The sequence below is a fragment of the Hemicordylus capensis genome, chromosome 2 (assembly GCF_027244095.1).
Source record: "Hemicordylus capensis ecotype Gifberg chromosome 2, rHemCap1.1.pri, whole genome shotgun sequence".
NCBI lineage: Eukaryota > Metazoa > Chordata > Lepidosauria > Squamata > Cordylidae > Hemicordylus > Hemicordylus capensis.
The window spans coordinates 253797287-253820816 of NC_069658.1; the positions used below are offsets into that span (position 1 = coordinate 253797287).

The 23530-nt window shown below is 44.8% G+C and overlaps 2 protein-coding genes and 1 long non-coding RNA gene across 14 annotated transcripts in view; 2 read left to right on the top strand and 1 right to left on the bottom strand.

The window, feature by feature from the left end:
- The window catches only part of APOM (apolipoprotein M), a 22236-nt gene extending 12478 nt beyond the window's left edge, over positions 1–9758 (bottom strand). Inside the window, exons 1-3 of one of the 7 annotated variants that reach the window (XM_053303597.1) lie at positions 9519–9758; positions 7927–8081; positions 2910–2983 (exon numbers count right to left, since the gene is read on the bottom strand). In XM_053303597.1, coding sequence (XP_053159572.1) covers positions 2910–2983; positions 7927–8081; positions 9519–9641 — 352 coding nt within the window. In that variant the 5' untranslated portion in view covers positions 9642–9758. The remainder of the gene's footprint in view (positions 1–2909; positions 2984–7926; positions 8082–9518) is intronic. The other 6 variants (XM_053303601.1, XM_053303596.1, XM_053303598.1 and 3 more) reach the window with 6 other exon arrangements.
- On the top strand, positions 338–8656 carry LOC128348068 (uncharacterized). The gene is made up of 3 exons (XR_008317908.1): positions 338–2105; positions 2463–2539; positions 6754–8656. It is a non-coding gene; the product is annotated as an uncharacterized LOC128348068 (long non-coding RNA).
- Positions 9759–13341: 3583 nt separating the features above from the next.
- BAG6 (BAG cochaperone 6) overlaps positions 13342–23530 on the top strand; it is a 40145-nt gene continuing 29956 nt past the window's right edge. For 3 of the 6 annotated variants that reach the window (XM_053303589.1, XM_053303593.1, XM_053303591.1), the window contains exons 1-2: positions 13342–13820; positions 21690–21797. In XM_053303589.1, the coding sequence (XP_053159564.1) occupies positions 21720–21797 (78 nt within the window). In that variant the 5' untranslated portion in view covers positions 13342–13820; positions 21690–21719. Of the gene's footprint in view, positions 13821–14262; positions 14418–21689; positions 21798–23530 lie in introns of those variants that run through there. The other 3 variants (XM_053303592.1, XM_053303595.1, XM_053303590.1) reach the window with 2 other exon arrangements.

The window sequence follows — 23530 nt, forward strand, 5'->3', positions numbered from 1 at the left end:
TACTGAATCACTTCTTTTGAACTGGTTGTTACTATACTAGTACTACTACAACTACGAATATTTATATTCTGCTTTTCAACAAAAGTTCTCAAAGTGGTTTTCATAGAAAAATAAATAATAAAGAAGATGGCTCCCTGTCCCCAAAAGGTTCAAAATCTAAAAAGAAACACAAGGGAAACACTAGCAACAGTACTTCCAGTGACTGTTGCTGGTGTCTATCTTATGTTTCTTTTTAGAATGTGAGCCCTTTGGGGACGCGGAGCCATCTTATTTGTTTGTTATTTCTCTGTGTAAACCGCCCTGAGCCATTTTTGGAAGGGCGGTATAGAAATCGAATTAATAACCACCACCACGGGATGCTGTGCTGGGGTTGAATAGGGCCAGTTACAACATGTTGTGTTTGGGATCTGGTTCAGGTTCAAAGCAATCAAGGAATTTTAGGTTTGTATTCTGTTCTCATTCACAAAATAAACCTTTCAACTGGTTTTTGGGTTCAAATTTAGGTTCAGCTCAGCTCCCTTACTGACACAGACATTCAGGAGAATCATTGGGTACAGTCTTCTTAAGAACTGACCACTTTAGAATGCAAGTGAGAGAATTGCATGTTTGAATGCTCCCCCGTGTTTAAAAATCCCTACTTGTGGAGACTTGTGGCATGAGAAGAGTTCTAGTCCAGTTCTTTGTGGTGTCCTTCCACCCTCTGCCTGTTCAAAAGGCTGAGGGCATGGACATTGGAGCAACAGGAAGTAATAAAACACACTTCCTGTTGCTCTAACTTTCCTACTGTCAGGGCACAGCAAAGAGGCGGAAAGGGCAAGGGCAGCAGGCAGTAAGTACAGGTCAGGTGGGGCCACAGGCAGTGGTGAGACTGTGTGGGGAGCCAATCCGCCACCTATATGTGGCTGCTGCCCTATGCTCAGAAGTTATCAGTTCTGAGTGAGAAGCAATATGGCTCCAGGACAGGATTGGAAAAGTAATGGGGATTGGAGGGCCCAAGATGGTTGCACTCAAGTAGAGTGAAGTAACTTACAATATTACTTGCATACAAGAGTGAGATTTATTAGAATAATTAATACCTGGAAATATATCTGTTCAAACTATATATAGTATAGGTTTTCCTCAGGGCAATGCTAAAGAAGACAATATCATTAACTCATAACACATAATACAGTACAACATTAAATCTGAATCTGGAACCCTAAGTTGCCCACTGAGATGCTTTTAATGAGTGGTTTGTGTATTATAACCCACTAGCTGACCGGGCGCATAGTGTCTGTGCCCCTAGTTTGACTCTTCCCCTTCACTTCTCCCTGTCTTCTGGCAGTGTCTCTGATGCCCACCCGGTCTGCTTCTCTCCACCCCCCACCCCCTGCTCACGGTTTCTCCTGCCTCTTGCCGCCACCTCCTCTTGCTGGCGGCCCGGCCACCTCCTGTCCCTGGTGGGCACGCAGGCCACCACTGCCTCCTCACCGCGGCTGGAGCCGCCACAGCCGTCGCCATTTCCCCCGGCAGCAGCTCAATGGCCTTCCGCCGCCCATGAGCTCCCGCCACCTCAGCCTATCAGGCGCCTCTGCTGCCCAGCCAATCAGCTAGGCGCCGGGACGCACATTCTAAAGGCACACCCAGGAGGATTAAATATATAGATATCTGGGCCTGCCTGGACACTCTGTTTACTGCAGAAGCTATTATGGAGGTGTCCAGCAACTCATTTTATGTGATTAGATTGGATCTGTTTCAGTTTGTGACTCCTGAGAATGTGGATGACCTGCTTCAGACAGTATGCCCTATCAGCTGCTGTCTTGACCCTTGCCCAATTTGGTTGATTTTATCTGATTGTGGGATTATTGGAGGGGGTCTGGTAAATATCATAAATGCTTCTTTGAGGGAGGACAGGATGCCTCCTTGTCTTAAGGAGACTATCATTAGACCATACATGAAGAAACCTGCACTGGACCCCTTGGACATAGGCGATTACAGACCTGTCTCCAAACTCCCATGGCTGGGCAAAGTGACTGAGAGGGTGATCGCCTCTCAAATCTAGGCGGAAGAGACAGATTATCTACATATACCCATTCCAAACTGGCTGCGGGGTTGAGACTTTCTTGGTAAGTCAGATGGATTATCTCCAATTAGGAACTGATGGAGGGAATGTGACTCTGTTGGTCATTTCGAATCTCTTGGTGGCTTTAAATACCATTGACCATGGTATCCTTCTGGGTCGCCTGAGAGAGTTTAGACTGGGAGGCACTGTTTACAGTGGTTCCGGTCCTACCTCCTGGAGTGGATTCCAGATGATGTTGTTTGGAGATGGCTGCTCTTCAAATAAGAGCTATTGCATGGAGTTCTACAGGGCTCTATACTGTCTCCAATGCTTTTTTAACATCTACATGAAACCACTGCGAGAATTGTCAGGATAATTGCTGATGAAATCTAAATCTATTTCTCCATATTAACTTTATCAGGAAATGATATAACTTTCCTGAGTGCCTGCCTGGAAGTGGTAATGGGCTGGATGAGGGATAACTAAAGCTGAATCCAGGTAAGACGAAGGTACTGATTCTGGAGGGTCGGAACTTGGAAGATGGTTTTGATCTGCCTGTTCTGAATGGGGTTACACTCCCTCAGAAGGAACAGGTATGTAGCTTGGGAGTACTTCTGGGTCCAAACCTCTCTCTAGTTTCTCAGGCCTTAAGTTATTCTTACTTTCCTCTAATTAGAGAAGTGGCATAGCACATGGAGTTTTGAGTTATTAATTATTTATTAATATAATAAACCTGTTTTTGCACTTGATTATTTACTTCATCTTGCACTTCACAGTCCTAGTAGGGCTGTACTATGTGATTCTTCTGAGCCTAGCTCTCAGAGTGGAGTTATCAGCAGAGCTGGGAGGAGAGAAAGTTGTATCTTACCTTCTGTAGCCATATCCGTGCTGTTCACCTTCAGCAAGTAAATCCATGATCTAGGCATACACTCGCCTGTCTTCCTGAAAAAATGAGAGAAAGAAGAACAAGTAGACAAATGTGATTGATGCTTTGAGGAAGAGTTGCTTGTACTGCATAGAGAATCACAAAATACTGAGGGATGCGGCCACATCTCAGTAGTAGAACACTTGGTTTGCATGCAGAAGGTTTCAGGTTCAATCCCTGGCATCTCCAGGTATACCTGGGAAAGTCTCCTGTTTAGTCCCTGGAGAGCCACTGCCATTCCTTGTAGACAATACTGAGCTAAATAGTAGAAGCAGTAAATGCAAGGGCTCAGCCAGGATCAGGACCACAGCATGTGAGAGAGATGGGATTTAACCCATCTGGTAGATCTTAGCAGGTCATAACAGGGGGAGTTAATTTAGAAATTTAGCCATGGTTTCCCCCTCAATCAGGCTTACCACTTCTTTGACTTTGGAGAGCAGTGCCTACAATCCACAGAAGCTCATCTTATTACTTTGTAATGCCAGGTCGGTCCAAAATAAGTTTGAGATCATCCATGGATGAAGGTCCCGACAAGGTGACCTGGTTAGGAGAGTCTAGTGGCCGAGTTTGGTCCCAGCTCCTCCTGATGGGTTACTTCGTGGTGCAGCAGGTGAGAGGATGTGGGCAAGGAGGTGGGGTGGCAGTGGTCTATAAGAATACCATTTCCCTTACCAGGATCCCTGTCAGGGAATTGGCTTATATCGAGTGTGTTTACCCTAAGTCTAGGGACCAAGGATAGATTGTGACTTCTGTTGGTGTATTGATCACCCTGCTGTCCAACAGAGTCCCTAACTGAGCTCACAGATCGGAGCTGGCATTGGAGTAGTCCAGGCTGTTGGTGGTGGGGGACTTCAATATCCATTTCATGACTAGGTTGTTAGGAGTGGCTCAGGAGTTCATAGCAACCATGACGACTATGGGCCTATCCCAAGTAGTTTCTGGACCAACACATGATGCAGGTCACACACTCAACTTGATCTTTTGCTCTGATCAGGGTGGTGTTCCATGGGTGGGGACTCCTGTCATCTCCCCACTGTCATGGATGGATCACCATCTGGTTAAGGTAGGACTTACAACCCCAACCCACTTCTGCAGGGGTGAGGTACCCATTAGGTTGGTCCACCTGAGAAGGTTATTGGATCCAATAGGATTCCAGGAAGCCTTGGAAGGGTTTCAAGCTGGCTCTACTAGTGATTTTGTCGATCCTCTGGTACAAATATGGAAGAATGAACTTACTAGAGTGGTAAACACAATCTCTCCTAAGTGTCCTCTCCAACCTGCTTTAAAGTCAGTCCCATGGTATTTGGCAGAACTATGGGAGCTGAAGCGGTGAGGTAAATGACTAGAGCGCAAGTAGAGGAAGACTCAGCATGAATCCGACAGACTGCAACACAGAGTTCATTTGAAGATCTATGCTCTGGCAGTGTGGGTGGCGAAGAAGCAGTTCTTTTCTGCCCACATTGCTTCTGCAAAGTAGGAACATAGGACGCTGCCATATACTGAGTCAGACCATTGGTCTATCTAGCTCAGTATTGTCTTCACAGACTGGCAGTGGCTTCTCCAAGGTTGCAGGCAGGAATCTCTCTCAGCCCTATCTTGGAGATGCCAGGGAGGGAACTTGGAACCTTCTGCTCTTCCCAGAGTGGCTCCATACCCTGAGGGGAATATCTTACAGTCCTCACACTTCTAGTCTCCCTTTCATATGCAACCAGGGCAGACCCTGCTTAGCTAAGGGGACAGGTCATGCTCGCTACCACAAGACCAGCTCTTCTCTCCTCCGTCCAGCAGTTTTGTCTATGATTGTGCTAGTTCACAACCCCTCTGCCTTGAATTTGAACTTGGAACTATCAGTCACTCACTGTGATGTTTTTAACAACTTTTTTGCTGATAAAATCTCTTGTATCAGTGCTGAACTAGATTCCAAGTTGCCCAACTTGGCTTATTTCATCTGGCAGTCACATTATTAGAGATGGTCTGGCAGCATTCTCTCTAGTTTTTCCCCTCTGTGTGCGGAATGACTGTTGTTCTGGGCAGCAGCATCAAGGCAGTGTGCGCGCACATGTATTCAGAGTGGGACCTTCCTGATTAAACCTTAGTGGGATCTAAAATTAACTGAGCGAACATCAAAAAACATGTGAGCACGCACACATGTGTGTGCCTTAGAGGGAACAGTGTGGTCTGGTAAATATCATAAATACTTCTCTGAGGGAGGGCAGGATGCCTCCTTGTCTTAAGGAGGCTATTATTAGATCTTACTTGAAGAAACCTGCATTGGACCCCTCAGAATTGGCTAATCACAGACCTGTCTCTAATCTTCCTTGGTTGGGCAAGGTAACTGAGCGAGTGGTCACTTTTCAGCTCCAGGCAGTTTTGAATGACACAGATTATCTAGGCCCATTCCAAATTGGCTTTTGGGTGGGCTATGGGGTTGAGACTGCTTTAGTCAACCTGATGGATGATCTCCAATTGGTGATCGACAGAGGGAGTGTGACTCTGCTGATCCTTTTGGATCCCTCTGCGGCTTTTGATACCATTGACCATGGAATCCTGCTGGGTCACTTGAAGGAGTTGGGCTTGGGTGGCACTGTTTTACAGTGGTTTCCTTCCTGCCTCTCTGGCAGATTCCAGATGGTGTTGCTTGGAGACTGTTATTCTGCAAAGAGAGAGCTAAAGTGTGGAGTTCCACAAGGCTCCATACTGTCTCCAATGTTCCAATGCTGGGAGATATCGTCAGGAGGTTTGGTCTGGGATGCTATCAATATGCTGATGACATCTCAGCTTCATCAGGAAATTGTATGACCCCCCCCAAGTGCCTGCCTGGAGGCGATAACAGGCTGGATGAGAGATAACAAGCTGAAGTTGAATCCAAACAATACGGAGGTACTATCTGTAGGGCAACAGGATCTGAGAAATTGTTTAGATCTGCCTGTTCTGGATGGGGATACACTTCCCCTAAAAGATCAGGTCTGTAGTCTGGGAGTGCTCTTGAATCCCAAATTCTCCTTGGTTTCTCAGGTTGAGGCCAGGAGTGCTTTTTATCAGCTTCAGCTGATGCGTCAGATACGTCCATTTCTGGAGACAGAAATGTCAGTTTCTGGAGACATTCTGGTCTCCATTTCTGGAGACCTTAAAACAGTGGTACATATGCTGGTAACCTCTAGGCTTGACTACTGTAATGCACTCTACTTGGGGCTGCCTTTGTATGTAATTCGGAAACTACAATTGATACAGAATAAGGCAGCCAGATCGGTCTCTGGGTTTACCTGAAGGGACCATATAACACCGATTCTAAAAGAACTGCACTGGCTGCAAATGTGTTTCCGAACGAAATACAAAGTGCTGCTTATTACCTATAAAGCCCTCAATGGCTTGGGTTCAGGGTACTAAAGAGAGCACCTTCTCTGTCATGCACCCTGTCACCTATTAATATAATCTGGAGAGTTCTGGTTACAGTTGCCGCCGCCTCGTTTGGTAGCAACTCGGAGGACCAGGCTGTCCTGGGGCTTTGGAATGCGCTCCCTGATGAAATAAGAGCATCTCCTTCTCTGTTTGTTTTAGTAGGACCCTGAAGACATACCTGTTTCCCCACGCTTTCAACTGAAATTTTAATGTGTTTTTATTTATTGAGATTTGTATCTGTTTTTATGAATTTTAACTGTTTTATATTGTTTTTATATTATGCCTTAATTTGTACACTGCCTGGAGATCTCTATATCAGGCAGTATAGAAATTCAACAAACAAACAAACGAACAAACAAACAAACAATTTAATAACCCTTTGCCCTAGCCACAGTCCTGATCTGGATCAACCCTCCGCCATTGTGGCTGCTGCTTTCCCTGGGGAAGCTACTGTCAGCACAAACAGGAAATTCCCTCCTGAGGTAAATTGCAGCTGTGGAGGAACCCAAACAGAAGAGAGACGGCAGTGGGGCAAAAGATTACTGTAAATCTTCTCTTCCCCACGGCACTCCTGGATCCTGAGCCTCTTATAATGGCTGCCATTTATAAAACATGGTAAGGACAATTAATGCAGAAAGTGGCTTTCCCTCACTACTGAAGGTCAAACTACATGTTATGGAGTTTATGTAACATGACTACATAACATGTTACATGCCCTCAACTCCTGCCTGTAGGCTTCCAGCGGCATCTGGTGGGCCACTGTGTGAAAGAGGATGCTGGACTAGATGGGCCTGGGGCCTGATCCAGCAGGGCTGTTCTTATTTATGTTCTTATTACATGTTATGTGACAGGTTGGATGCACTCAAAAATCTGAGATTTCTGAAGTGGGGCCAAGTGATGACTGAGGGGAGATATCACTTGGGGCTGTCACTTAGAGGAAGGAACGGACTTGCTCTCTGTAGCTCCTGAGATCAGGGCTAGATCCAATAGGTTGAAATTGGAAGGAAGCAGGTTTAGGTTAGATATTAGGAGGGATTTTCTAACTATAAAGAGCTGTTTAGCTTTGGAAAAATCCGCCTTATGCAATGGTGGGCGCTCTGTCACTAGAGGTTTTCGGGCAGAGGCTGTCTGGCCATCTGTCAGGGATTATGTACTTTCCTGCACTGCGTAGGATGTTGGACTAGAGTCTGAGACCTCCAAGGTCCTGTGATTCTATGATGTGATAATACTGCCAACCCTGGATAAAAAGGTGGGGAATATCTGGTACTGGGGTACAGTCCATCTGCAAAAAGGTAGAGTTTAGAGCCAAAGGGGTGAAGCCTAGCAGCAGCCCCAACATAACCAAGGACTAACTTTTGCTGCTCTTCTGTCTAGGGACAAACAAACAAACAAGGCTAGAGAACCAGGGTATTTTTGGCAAACTGGCAATTGTAATTATCATACGTAGAATGGTTCCGCAGCCCTTGGAGATCTTGGTTCAAATGAAAGCCTGAATGACTGGATGAAGGATGAAGGAACATGTCCTTGGATGGAGCAGCTGCAATGGGAATGGGGAACTCACAGTTGGATGGCAGCTTGTAGTTGCAGCCGTTCTGGGCTGTCGCTCTGTGTCATGCGAAACACCGTGTTGTCAGTGGTGGTGAATGTCTCCAGTGAGGAAGGGGATGCTGAAGCGGCGGCAATGAAAAACCATCTGCCAAGATACTGCAAAGGGAACTAGGTGAGAGTCAAGGCAATATTCAGACCAAACTGCACATTTATGTACAAAAAACATATATTTAAAACCTCATGGCTTTTCCCCTAGCAGCTTAAGGAAAAGAGGGTTTTCAGCAGGGAAGCTATGTGTGCGGTACTTAAACCCTTCCCCTGTTTTTCTGCTGTCATATCTGAAACCCTATAAGGGAGAAGCACTGAAGGGTAAGCAAGGTAGAATTGTAGTAGCTACCATGTGGATTTTGGGTTGCAGGCATCAAACTATATTGGGCAGGCCTTGCTGCGATTAAATTGTCTGGCCTTGCCTTGTGTACCCCAAGAAGAAAAAACAACAACACTTTCCAACCAGATATACATGGAAAATAACCCTTGTGATAGTACACATAAATATACTAGATTCCAAGGAGTCCCCCCAGCCACCATATTAAGATCTGGCTAATGTGCTTCTTAGTTAGCAGACAGCCATGTAAGTGTTACTTTGAAATATCTCAAAACATCTTTAACAAAGCATGTTACTAGCCTTAATGGAAGTGGAATTTGGTTTGATAATTGCTATGCTATAACTCCCACCCCATGTTCTAAACATAAAACAATCATGTCTACAGGATTTTTTGTTTTGGCCAGGACAGCTGTAGAGATATCAAGTTACACGTGCTGGATTTTCAAGAAAGAAAAAATAAACACAACTATAAGAAGCAAGTGTTAGAAATCATTCAGAAAATGACAGCATTTTATATCCAAAAACTTGAAATAAAAGGTCATTAATAAGGATCTTGAATAAATTAGTCTTTTTACTGCAGCAAAAATGTACATTGTTTTTTGGGGGGAAATGTTACAATCAATTTCAGAACAGTTTAAAAGAGTTGGCATTTAACAGCTGCCATTGTGACAAAATTGATATTTTCTGATCACATAAAAGTGTAAACTAGGAAATAACCTTTATCCTATTATGAAGGTATTTGAGATAAAATATCAAGATAATGGATTTCACTGTCACAAGGCATGGTAATGCCAGGGATTTTACAAATTCATGGAGCAATCTAGCTAAGTTAGCCAATGAAACCTCCATGTGCAGAGGAAGTCTATCTCTGGATACTAGAAGACAAGCAAACAAAAGGAGAGACTTGATCTTCTCGTCATGCCCTGCTTGTGGATTTCCAAGAGGCATCTCTCTGGTCACCGTTGGGGACAGGATGTTGGATCAGGCAAACCTGTGCTTTGTCCCAGAACGGCTTTCTGTTCTTAATGTTCATCCTTATACTTAGTTTACATGGTCATGAAATGACTTTTAATAATATAATAATTAAAACCTATGCTGTTTCCCTCTGTCTGCAAATGACTAGAGACAGCTACTGGGTCTAGAAATAATTGCATATGAGTTGCATGCTCTCCTTTATGCATCTGCAGTTAACCCCAGCATCCCTCTCCAGTTTCAGATACCTGGTCTCGGTCCAGCTCATTGGCATGCAGCTTCACAGGAGCCTCACAGAGAGAAAGGGCATTTACAAGGAGCCCGTAGAGGTAGAGGAGACAGGCCCATGGTATCTCCATTTCGAGAGCCATTGGTGGTTTGCTCAGAGAACCGGTCTCTGCACTCACATCCTGCTAGGCTCACCTTTGCCTCCTCATGGTTAAATGTTTAGCCCTCTGGAGTCTAGAGTCCACTCTCAACCAAGGTGTAGGTGTGGGTGAAACTGAAATCCAGAAAGACCCTCGCAAGCAAAATTAAGGGCCTCAGAGTAAATATGGAGGTCAGTGAGTCCACACTATTTGCGATAACAGATATGACATTATCACTGGCAAGGAAGATAATATCCGGAGGTTGGAAGGGATTTTCCACTAGATTTGTTTGGCCAGTGCCTTTGTTAATGTTATTCATTTTTTGTTTGGTCTTCTCCAGCAGATTGTGTGGCTTAATCCACTGATTCTGCTGCTTAGTTTAAATCAGTATGTGCTACATTTCAGCAACATTACAGACACTATCACCCAAATCCCTGTTTCCTTATCCTTCCCTCCCTGCTCAGCTTCCTAGCCCACAGCTCCCTTGCTCCCAAACACCCTAATTTGTCCGCTCTTTTTGTGCCAATAGCACTCAGATGCTCCTGTCACCTGGTCCCGTGTAAGATTCCCCTTCAGCCAAACTGCTTTCCCACTTCCTTCACAAAAGCTGCACTGTTTATCAGCATTCTGTGACACAAGTCACAGCTGGCTAGAAATTCGAATCATGGCGTTTTAGAGTTGGGATGGGTCTTGGAGACTGTTTGGTCCAGCCCACTTCAATGTCGGGAAACTGCTACAACATCCTTGACAGATGGCTGTCCAGCCTCTGTTGGAAAACCTCCAGCAAAGGAAAGCCTCCGACTGCATGAGATGGACTCATGCATACCTGTTGTATTGTTGAATACCTGTCGTATTCATGAATACCTGTTGTATTGTTTTTATGCCTGTTTTTATATTTTTTAGCTTGATGTTTTTATTGCCTTTTTACTGTATGTTTTAACTTTTGTAAACCGCCTTGTGGTTGTCTTTAACGAAAGGCGGTATATAAATGTAAAAATAAATAAATAAATAAATAAATTCTGTTGCGGGCAGCTTACCTTTGAACATCAATGCTGAACAGATCCATAATCACAAAGGAGGGTCGTAGCACCAACATCTAATGCAAAGGCAATTATATGAGATGTCCAGCAACTGGATGGCCCTTAAATCACAATATGTATCAGGCTGTAGAGTATATGTATCAGGCTGTAGAAGGTTGTTAGGCTTTGAGGGTTTGATTGGGTTTGTCTGTTGTTGATATCTGTCTGTTGCTCTGTAAAACATTTGGTAATATGGAGAAGGACTCTTGTTTAAAAAGCTTCAAGCCTTCCTCAAGAGAAAAGTAAACTCTTTCCCCCCCACTGCCAATATCCCCCACCCCACACAGGTCTCTCGGCATTCCTTTGAGTGTAAACCTGAATCAGTGTCAGTCTTTGTACCCTTTGTTTTAGTCTGCTGTGCTGCCCTGCTTGAATCAACTTCCATAGTGAAGGTGGCGTGGTGTTTTGTTAACTTGCTAGTATCATTCCTCATGCAATTGAGTAAAAGGACAATCATTTGGGTATGAAAAAAGCTGTTTATATTGGTTTGTAAGGAGACTGGCCTTGGGGGGCCCTTTAAGGCAGCCAGGCCAGGAAACAAATGTCTCCCCTTGTCTAATCTACGGTAGGCCCCTGGCTGGACAGGCAAGGTTGCCTACCTCTGCAGACACTCTAGAAAAAGTCAAACACAAAATAACTGCAGGATAATATTCTCTAGAGCAGTGGTTCTCAAACTTGGGTCCCCAAATCTTGTTGGACTTCAACTCCCATAATCCTCAACCAAAAGCCACTGGGGCTGAGGATTATGGGAGTTGAAATCCAATGACATCTAATGAACTGTAAAGCAACTCTTTTCAGACCGTCAAAATTGGATGACAGCTAAGAATCTTTTGTTGAAATATCTCAAATCATTGCAGCTCTTTGAACGATGGTAATTTTATTTGAAGATTTCCAGTAGGTGGTGTTTGTGGGACCTTATGGTCCTGGTATGCCATTACCTCCTAGAAGAAGAAGAAGAACTAGAACTGTAACTGTGAAGCAAGGGCCATGTGATGTGCTTTCAACACTTTCCCCTAACAAATGCACTATATGTCCAATCTGGTTGGACATCTCCCAAACCCTCACTCACTCACACTATTTACACAGTATGTCAGTCAGTCAGTATACTTCTGTAATCCCGCACATGCTGATTCATCCCCAGCTCTCCACCCCTCCAGGGATGGCCCTGCTTCTACTTACCTTCTTTGGGGGCAGTGGCCAGGGCTTTGGAGATGAGAGGGAGGGAAGAAGGAGGTGGTCCCAGGAAGAGAAATAACTATTGATGTGCTGCCGAAGGCAATTGTCGGGCTGCCAAAACCTATCGCTGTGCCACTTGCAGCCCTCCTTTGGGGGTGAGTCTTGCCCCTACAGGGCCCCTGGGAGTTTGTAGGCTCCTGATTGCCGTGGCAGCTGCAGTGGCAAGAGCCGTGGCTGCGGCTCACTGTCAACTTCCCTCTCCGTCTCCCTCGCTCTTTTTGTTGCTGTCCCACTGGCATCGTTAGAATAGATACTATTAAGGGGTCGTTAACTGTCAATCAAGTCATGAGCATCTAGATTCCAACATGACCCAACATATCCACAACATGAAAGCAGCTCAGCCAATAGCAAGGGGGTGGATTTAAGCGGTAACAAAAACAGACAACTTCCACTTTTGAACTGAAGATTTGCTGATCAGGCACTTTTCTCTCTTCAAGCAAAAAACCATGCTGGACTGCAGGGACTACACTGTTATGGTGGTGGCTCTGCATGATAATTATTAAGCATATTTACATAGTACATTTCAACGAAACCAAACTTGGCAAAGAGGCACCTTTTAATGTGGTGATTCTCTTTATTTAGCAGGGGGAGAGTAACAGCCCTATTCACCCCCAGCACAGTACCTCCAGTGACTGTTGCTGGTGTCTATCTTATGTTTCTTTTTAGACTGTGAGCCCTTTGTGGACAGGGATCCATCTTATTTATGTATTATTTCTCTATGTAAACCGCCCTGAGCCATTTTTGGAAGAACAGTATAGAAATCTAATAAATGAAATAAACAAAACAAAATCACAAAGCAGTTATTTAATCATGCATGCCAACTGGTTTAAATCTGCATAAACTTCAAATCTGACTAGAGGAAGTGCTGAGGCCACATTTTTTCCAAAAGAAGAAATATCTAGCTAAGGGATTTAAAATAATTTTTTTAAATGTAGGCCTTGTTAAAAATGCAACCGCATGCCCATTCTTTCCTTAGTGATGAAAAGCAGAAAGGAACCTAGGGCTGCCAAATTTTATTTCATACTTCTATACCGCCTCACCAGATGGCTCTAGGCGGCAGCGTTTCCATTCATTCAGCAGTTGCTACGAAACAGAACCAACAAAGATGGCGGCAAAAATATGTGCTCTGTTTTGGGATTGAATCCTAAACAAACATGGCGGACAGAGACCTCTTGTGCCTGTAACCATAATGGCGGACAAACTCGCTTCAGCACGCTCACTAAGCGAGTCTCGCCCAGGGATTACGCGACGGATTCAACGTTCAAGGTCCGCCCCCTTCCGGGCAAGCTTGTTTCAGAACCTCTTACGAATCTTCTTGCTCCACCAATCACAGTTTCTGTTGCGTCACAGGAAAAACCTGCCTATGTTGAGTGAATAGTGCGCAGGCGTAAAATTCTAGTCTCTTTTTGCGCTCCGAACGAAGGCTAAATTACTAAGATATTTTTTTGTGGCTCCAGATGCTGTCCTCAGTAAAAATGACTTTCAGTCGCATAAAGAGAACAAATATTAACTAAGGAAGCCAACGGCTTTGTTGCTAGAAAATAGCAGGAACTCTTTTAGACAACTATAAAAGGGAAAGGAAAGATAGAAGAATAATAAGCAGTACTGAGGGGGTCCTAGCGGGCTACTCGCGCATGCGTAGAAGTGGGTAGCAAGGGACCGCGGCGACGCAGAAGGCAGGAGACGCTCCAGGCGCGAAGCCGGTGGCGGTTTCGCCCTCAACGGCCGCTTCAGAGTTTGTGGACTTTGAGTAGGGGGACGTTTTGTGAGGAAGAAAAAGAAGCGCAACAATCCAGTAATCAAGGGACCCCCGTTTGCTTGCTGTAGTCGAGGGAAGCGGAAGTGCCGCCATCTTGAGACAAAGCAAGTGAGTGGTATCGGAATAGAAAAATACTGGATCATAGAGATAGCAATATAGATTAGTGCGACACGCAATCTAAGCTTCCGGTAAAAATGGAAAGCCGTTATGCATCACGGCTCTCTATGGTTCGGAGTGGCGTCGCTCTCGTTTTTGTATCTATGGTTAAGACTCCTTTAGACTTTGCATTGGACATTAATAAAGGAATGTCCAATGCAAGGAATAAATTGGGTGTGGACTAGAAAAGTTTCAATAATCATTGCGACGCAATTTGATTTTGTCTCTGTGGCCCAGAATAATATCAGCACTTCCGATCAATGATTCAACTTTCAGTACAGTATAAGATTGAGGTGCCGAGAGTCAGAGCGACGCCGCTCAGGGCCCCTTTTCACGGCCAATGGCGGGTTTCCATTTTTACCGGAAGTTGAGGCTATGTGTGTCACAGAAGCCTTTTGCTATCTCTCTGGTGAGTGGTAGCCGTCGTCACTTACATCTGCTTCTGGACGGATGTTCATTTGACCGGAAGCTGCATGAACTGGAGCGGAAGTAGGAGTTTTGTGTTGGAACGGGGTCCTTCTTGACGGGAAGTGAAAGGACGGGTGCCAGGTTGGAAAAATAATATTTGGGTCCGGGGGGCGGAGGGAAGAAGGGAAAGGGGGTCTTTATCTCCCAAACTGGGGAAGGTTTGGGTTGTGGCATTTGTATATAGTATTGTACATAGACTAACCACATCTGAGGCTCAGATCCTGAGATCAGTGTTCTCTCTAACAGGGTTTCCCAGATGTTGTTGACTACAACTTCCATAATCCCCAAGCAAAGGCAATTGCAGCTGGGGATGCTGGGAGTTGTAGTCAACAACATCTGGGAATCCCTGTTAGAGGGAATACTGCCTGAGACCCTCTGAGCTGAGGGTTGGAGTCTAAAGGAATAGAGGTGGAGCCTAGAGGGATGTGCTGTAAGCAAAGGCTGACACCTTGACAGATCGGGGGAAGACTGAGGGACATGGGGATGTTGGTAGAACAGATGGCAGAGGTTACCAAGCAAAGCAAAACATATCCTGTCCCCTTTGTTTTGACCAGTTACCCTGAGAATGTACTTTTTCTGAACACATGGAGAAGGAGACAAAAAGCTTGCAATTTCAGGCCAAACCCTGAGACTGTAGTCGTAACTATATGTAGTTATGTGTTGGTAACCAGATTGCGGGGAGGGGGTTGCATTTTGGAAGATTTCATTCATTCATTCATTCATTCATTCATTCATTCGATTTCTATACTGCCCTTCCAAAAAATTGCTCAAGGCAGTTTACACAGAGAAATAATTTCTCTCCTGCTAGACTTTTGTGATTGACAGAGTGACTTCTCTTTATGCCTGTTAATGCTGTATTCTTTCCTGCTTTTCCCATTCAAGTAGCAATTGATTTTGTTCCAGGTAACTTTATTTTTTATTTTATTTTATTTTATTTCCATACTGCCCTTCCAAAAATGGCTCAAGGTGGTTATTTTTGATACAGATGTTCACAACAGTCAGCTTTTTTTGAGAGAAAGTGAGTAGAGTTGGTTTCCAGCAGACCTCAGATATGCTATGTAATTATCTAGTGCCATACATGCGGAATAACATAAGTAAAAAAGCAAAGCAAAACTAGATCTCCATGCCAAGGCATTTATAATTAAAATGTTTACAGTGAAGGAGATAACAGTAGTATGTAGGGGCTAGAGTGATCAGTCTGGGAAATGTTAAGTTCAAATCCTCACTTAACCATGGTGTGAACTGGTTGTTCTTGGGCCAGTCACTGTCTTGCGGCTTAGCTTAAAATGAGGCAACCCTTAAGTACATTACTTGGAACTCCCTGGAGAAAGGGCAGGATAGAAGGATAAGGCAACAAGTAACAGGCCTATGCCTGTTCAGCTGTGCCACCCTGAGCTATTTCAATATTTCTTGCTCCCTGTTGTGATGCATTTTAAAAAATATTGTGCAAGGTGTACAGCAGGTTGGGAAGTGAGGAACATGTGCCAGAACGATTTGTGACTTGCAGTTTATGAGCTGGGGGGTGTTGCCCTTCCCAGTTGCTTGGCCTGGAGGACACTTTGCAGTTTATTTCTTCTCCATCTTTGTTGAGAGATGGACAGAATTAAACTACTTCTAATTTTTCTGTGTCTAAAATACTGACATCCATTTTACCTCTTAAAAAAATAATTTCCTGACGTTGTGTTCCTTGGGGACAGAAATGTGTGTCTAGGTCCATTAGGGGGAGTGGTCTATAAACTGGATTTAAAAATGGCTCAGTGCTTGCAACTGCAGGGAGGAAGATCACAGACAATAATTTTATTATTGCATTTCTGCCTTGCCCCTTCTCCAGGCAGCTGAGGATAAAACACGATCTGATAGATCCAATAAAGATAACAAAAACAAGGAACAAGAAATGGATATAAATATAAACTATATTGAAACTACTGAAATCATTTGAACTTAATAATATAAATAAATCATGTGAGGAAGAATACTTGCAGAACATAAAATGCACAGAACGACAATGAATCAAACAGGAGAACTCTATAGTGCGTAATAGGTGTGAAATGTACAAACAGAATTGAATGTAAAGACAACAGCACCCCGGTGATGATGCTATTTCAAGAACTTCAAAGTTCACTGTTGTACAGTCTTCTCATAGGGGGCTATAGGTCTCCTCCTATGATGTGACACACATTCAGAGTCTTCAGCAATCTAGCTCCTCAGAGGTTTTTGAGAACTTCTGATGAAGATCTTATGGACATTTATAGGAGAACATATGAACTCTTAAAAACACTTGAGAAAGGATCTTGAAACAGCATCATCACCAGGGTGCGGTTGTCTTTACACCCAATTTTGTTTGTAATGGAAAAGTCTTCTCCTAAGAAAAAAATGTGAGGTTGGTGTTTAGAAATTTGAAATGCCTGTCCCACCTAGGACTGGCTCCGTGGAATGTGTTTAGTGTAAATGTAAAGGTTGCAGCCATTCATATGATCAACTGTGGCAAGTTAGAATTATCTCCAGGTGACCAGGGAAGTTTTACAAGTTAGTTCTTCTAGGCCACAAATGACTGATAAAGGTAGGTGTAGGCTAGTGAAAATATTTGTGGATTGGTAGTTAATGTAGACTTATTTGCAAGGTTTTGTATAGCTTGTGGTGATAATCAGACTTGATGGCGGACTAGGCCTCAATTAGAGTAACTGTCTGGTGAGTGGGCTTCTCCAAATAAGGAAGAAAGCCTGGGAGAAACAAATCCCTGTGGCTTGATGCAGAGTGAGGGGCAGGGTTTACTGGACAACGGCCTATAGAGCAGGGGTGCACAACTCAAATGTTCCAGGGGGCCAGAAACAACCATGTTGTTTGGTGGGGCTGAAGTCAATCTTCAGTGCACTAATTATTGCAGTAAAATTAATTATAAAGATAAATATTAAAGCAATTACTAGTTAGTTGTGTTCTTCCCTCCCTCCATGGGCTGCATTTAACCAAGAACAGTGGACAGAAAATAAGCACTGCACTTGCTCAGTTAGTGGGCACCTTTCCAGCCCCACACAAATGCCAAATTTTGGGGCTCCTGCTGGCTACCTAGGCCATCAAAAATGTACCCATGGGCCGAATCTGGCCACTGGGCCTTACGTTGTGCAGGGCTGCGATAGAGGAATATATGTTAGAGTTCAATTCTTTCCTATCGGCAACTGCTGTAGGACAAAGGAAGTCTTAACAGCCTTGGGCTGGAAATCTACTGGGAGTTTCTTACCTGGAAGTAAGTAGGAAGGGTAGGGACCAGTTTAGCTAGATACATCAGTGAATTTATTTTTAAGAGCTCAGATCTGACTGCATGGTTCTTGTAGTTCCTGGGGAAGGGTGTTACTTGAATGGAAGCGGCGATTGTTGATGCTTCTATAGTTTTTCTTATCCAGTTATTAATAAATCTTTCTTATTAAAGTGTGTCACTCCTTATTGGGTCCTGCCCTAGTCACACGCTCCTGAAAGCCTAAGACTGCTCAAGCCTTTCTTGTAGGGAGAGGTCTTCCACTTCAGTCTCCCAGAATATTCCCTTGGAAGGGTGAATCTGTTCATATAAAAGTGGATGGTGGCAGCCTCCTCACAGCTAGAGGAGGGATTTTGCACACACACACACACACACACACACACACACACACACACACACACCCTGTATAAAACAATGTGTATATTTTCTGGACACTTATTCCTGTTTCAAGGCATGCAGTAAAACTTGGACCTGTGGACTCGGGGATTTTACACGGTGGCATGCCTTTTAAAATCCTTTATTTATTATTATGTATTTATTTGATTTTTATACTACCCTTCCAAAATGGCTCAGAGCGGTTTACAATTAAAACACACCACTAAAACAGTAAAGACCTAAAACAAATTAAAAAACAATATAACAACAATTTTAAAACATTTTAAAACAGCAATTAAACAATTACAGTGATTAAAAATCCTAAAATCAGGTTTTGAATTTTAAAATAAACCAGAAATTTAAAACCCCACAATTTAGGAAGCTGAGAAAGCTTGGGTGAAAAGAAGGGGAATAGAGGAACAGATTGCCGTATGTGGCTTTTGTTACTGTTGTTTCAGATAATGCAAGTCACAGTTCTTAGAAATAAACAAAATGGCAAAGCTTCACTTGTTCATCATTAAGTGGAGAGGGGATATAGTGATGAGCAAGCCAGTGTCACATCAGAGAATAGGTTGGAAAGCCAGGCCCCCCCTCCTTCAGCCTGACTGAGACCAATCATGATCTGGCTCCTCCCTCGCAAAACCTGTTCTAATCTGCAGCCAGCCAGCCACCCTCTATCGAAGTAGTAGTAGTAGTAGTAATAATAATTATGATTTTTGCTTTATTATTATTTTGGTATAGAATGATTATTTTGGTATAGAAATCGAAGAAATAGTAATAACTAGCCGACCCTGCACAGAGCATCTGTGTGCCCTTTGGGGCTGGCGGTTACCTCTCCCCCTGCCCCCCCGCCCCAGTTTCTGCTTCCGGGCCCAGCCACCTCTCCTCCCCACTGCCACTTCTGCCCCCCCCCCGCCACTTTCTTTCCCCACTCCTGGGCCTTGCCTCTGCGGCTGGGCTGGGCCCGTCACCTCTGGGCTGCCGCTGCAGCAACCAATCCTACTGGGTGTGCCTCAGCCAATCAGGCGCGTCCACTGCCCGGCCAATCAGCTGGGCTCTGGGACGCACATTCCAAGGCACACCCAGGAGAATAATAATAATAATAATTATTATTATTATTTCTTCGATTTCTATACCACCCTTCCAAAAATGGCTCAGGGTGGTTTACATATAGAAATAATAAATAAATAAGATGGATCCCTGTCCCCAAAGGGCTTACAATCTAAAAATAAAATAGACACCGGCAACAGTCACTGGCGGTACTGGTACAGTCACTGGCACTGGTTTCCTGTTACAAGAACGAGCCTTGGAGAGTACAGGTTCATTTGCTACTCCTCTCTCTTTTTCTCTGCATGAGAGGAATAGAGTGAAAGCTTTCAGTTTAAGAACAGACCACAGCTCCTAATTGTGCACAAACTTGAGGAACTGTGACTTGTTAATTAATTGGGGCTGAAACTAGCTGAGATAGTAAACCAGGATTGGATTGTGGTTTGATACCCCAGCTTGTTCTGTCTCTAGTTGGTTAAATCACAGTTTCCTGAGTTAATATGTAACACGGAACTGTAGTTTGTTCTTAAAATGAATTTGACAGCTTTCACATCTTCTTTTCCCCTCCCCTCTTTCACAAGGAAGAGGGGAGGGGAAGTGCTTGAGCTTATGGCTCTCTGAATCTCATTCTTGTAATGGCAAATCATGGATTTCCATTTGATCTAAATTCAGCCTGTCATAATATAACCAACAACTACAAAGCTAGATCTTTCTACAGAGGCATACATTTATTATATGGCACGTCAGTGAATGTGGCACTGTATATAGTTGCAAGCAAGTGGGGGGGGGGAAGCAATTGTGTACAATACAAAATTAGATGTTGAGATGAAGGGAACAACAGATGAAGGGGAGGGAAAATGACAAAGCAGAGGAACAGATTTATTGTGGCAAAAGCTTTTGTGGCCTAGAGCTTGCTTCATCAGTGGCATGAAGTGCAGTTCTCCCTTGACAGAGATGTACGTACACAGATACAGAGATAAAAGTTGTAATCAGTGAGGCCAAAGGGCCATGGAATGCAAGAGGTACAGCCTGTGCAATTGCTGTGCAAAGCTCAGATTTGTGCTTATCTTGTGTACAGCTGAGCTTTGCATAGCAATGGCACAGGCTGTTCCTCTTGCATTTTGTGGCCTCTTGACTTTACTTTTCAGTTTCTTTTTCTGTGTATATAAGTGGTTTTTTAAAAATATATATATTTTATATATATATAGGAACAGAACAGATATATATAAAATCTGTTCTGTTCCTGCATTTGATAAAATGGACTCTATTCTGTGAAAGCTTCTGCCACGATAAAAGACAAGCAGATGTAGGTGCCACAAAGCTCCCTTCTGTGTTTGTTGCAGTAAACTAATAGAGCTGCTTCCCTGAATCAAAATGCAGAGAAAAACTGAGAAAATAAACTCATCAGGACTGACTGAGTAGAGAGATTTGATTCCTCAAATGTACACATTAGAGCATTCCAGATGCAGGCAGTGCTCCAGTCGTCTTAGGTTTTCAAATTGAGCTGATGGTTTCCGAACCATGAATGCTGACAGTGCTCTAGTCCTGTGCTAATCAGCCTTTAGCCAGGTTTTGAAACATGCTAGCTTGTTCATTTTGGAAGCATCAAAAAGATGTATATAGCCCACGCTTTACAATACTGCCTCCACTGAGCCAGGTGCTCCTTTGCTATACATGAATGTTACAGGGTTACAGTTTTGTTTGTTTGATCAGCATGTGTATTCCTTTATTCAGACAAGAATATGTTTTGGCTACAGAATCTGTTCCTCAAGACTTGATAATACTTTTCATATTATAGTCCAGTTATATACTACATAAATATGTGTGCACATGTCTGATGTCTTCCTTATAATACAGCCTTTGGCAAATTTTATTTGGTTCTAGGAGCCAGTCCAAAAATTTAGGAGCCAAACTGTCCTCTGTTCCATGGGGGTGGGGCGTGGACTCACTGCTCCCTCAGTAATGTCCTCTGCTCTGTGGGGGTGAGCAGACATAGGAACATAGGAAAATGCCATATAGTGAGTCAGACCATTGGTCTATCTAGCTCAGTATTGTCTTTACAGACTGGCAGCGGCTTCTCCAAGGTTGCAGGCAGGAATCTCTCTCAGCCCTGTCTTGGAGATGCTGCCAGGGAGGGAACTTGGAACCTTTTGCTCTTCCCAGAGCGGCTTCATCCCCTGAGGGGAATATCTTGCAGTGCTCACACATCAAGTCTCCCATTCAGATGCAATCAGGGCAGACCCTGCTTAGCTATGGGGACAAGTCATGCTTGCTACCACAAGACCAGCTCTCCTCTCAGACTCCATGCCTTGCTTGCTCCTACCTTGCTTGCTCACTCCTCCTCCTGGTCACGTCCATCGGCTCAGGCAAGTGAGGGACCAGTGCGACCAGGAGAAGTGGGGAGCCACCTACCTGCTTCCCTTGCTCCTGCTGATCACATCATCCAATTGCATGGCTCAAACACTATGCTTCGATTTCCAGGTGCCATGGCAAGCTGGCACAATTGTCAAGCTCCGTTATAGTATATCAAGATCCATTTGAACAGCAATAGTGCAAATGTGTTCTGTTCTGCCACCCTCCTGCAATCTCTTTGGTTTTTCTTACCTCCAGATTTGCAGGGAATGCTAGGTCTCTGACGATAGGCTCCAAGAACCAAGTTCATCCATTTCTTCTTCTCACAGGAGGCCTGAGGGAGCATTTGACGAGGCACCATGGCAGAACTGGAGAACCTTGAGGTGATGGTGAAAACCTTGGACTCTCAGACCAGGACATTCACAGTGGAGGAAGAGGTGATCATCCCTCACGGGGTTGCTGCTGGGAGGTGGTTGGCAAAGGAGCCTTCCTTGTACTGCTGCTGCTGTGTTGCCCTGCTGTCAGTGTGGCAGGGCATTGGTGTCTGCTTGGGGTACAGACTGGCGGGCTCTGTGGAGGCCTGTGCACCTGAAGGGCTAGGCTAGAGGATCAGCAGGTGGAGGCCCCCGAGCCAAATCTAGACCCTAGTTGCCAACCCAGAGGAAAAAGAGTTGTGTGGAGGGACCAGTATGTGGAAGACAAGACTAGCCTGTGGGCCACTGGGGGAAAAGGTGTTTTTTTGTTGTTGTTTTTTTTTTTGGTGAGTTGCTTGAAAGAGTAGCAAGTGTGAAGGAGCATGCCCTGTAGTATAAAAAGGTGCCTGAGATCCCGAGGTGGCTGCATTTAGCACAGTGGGGGCCATAAGAAATCATATCTCCTTGGGCTCTCTGGTAGAGGTGTGCACGAACTGTGGGTATGTGGACTGGTTCAGTCGACAGATCGGCTGGGCTGGCTGATTCAATGAACCAGCCCAAAGCAGTTTGGAGCACTTCGCGATTGAACCAGCCTGGTCTGTGGTGGTTCAGTTCGATCATGAACCAATTCTGCACATCCCTACTCTGGTATAGGATGTGGGTTCATGATGCTATTTCTGTGCAGCTGTAACCCACCATTTCGGGCAAATTTTGCCACATGTCAAGTCTAGAGTGTGGGTTTGTGCCCTTACCTCTCTTTCCTGCATGCCATGGTCTGTTCCTGTTGATTCCTTCTTTGTCCCCATTTCTGTGTTCTTGCTTTATCTTTCCCACGCTTCTCCTGTGTCCAGTGACATGGCTCCTCTGTGCACCTGCAGTGTGGTGCTTCACGTACTGCCAGCAGGCAAGCCTGTGCTTATACTATTCTCACTGGGGCATATTACAGTTTTCAACTAGTTTCTTGTGGTCAAGCAGTTGAAAGAGGAGGTTGGTGAGGATGTGCATGGAACCGGTTCACAAGCCCTTTATGGGCCTCCAAACCAGTTCGACTGGTGGGTGGTTCCACCAGTTCGAAGGCAGGGGGGCGCAGCTTCAAGGGCGGGGGAGGGTGCACTTACCCCTCCTGCCACTTTCCCCCCGCCGGCGTCCGATTTTAGTAAAGCCCGTTGGGGCAGCAGCGTACCTCTCTGCCCCCCGTTGCCCCCATTTACTGGAACTACTCGGAGGTATTTTGCATGCAGGCGTGCACATGTCAAGCCCACCCGCGTGCCCAACGTGACTGCCCAACGTACGTATGCTTGCGCCAGCGCACATAGGTGCGCCAGATACTTCTGGGTAGTTCCTGTAAATGGGGGCAATGGGGCGGCAGGGAGATACACTGCCGCCGCAGTGGGCTTTACTAAAATTGGACGCCTGTGGGGGAAAGCAGCAGGAGGGGTAAGTGCACCCGGCTTCGGCCCTCCCCCGCCCGGTTCCTGTGCACATCCCTAGAGGTTGGTTAGGAGGGTGTATTTCTGGAAATTCATGGGTGGGTGGGGGCGGGTCAAGGTTGTTGGATGGAGGGAGGCAGCAGTCTGGCCCAGATAATTTGACTCCTTGGTGTGAGTCCTGCTCTTTCCTCAGCGTGCCACAAATCCTCATTGCTATACATGGGTGACTGTTGCAATGGCAGAACTCCCACTGACTTCAATGGAGCTGGGTTTGTCCTCTCTTGTCTCAGTAGTTTTTTCTTCTGCAGTAGTTTTTCACCACTGCTA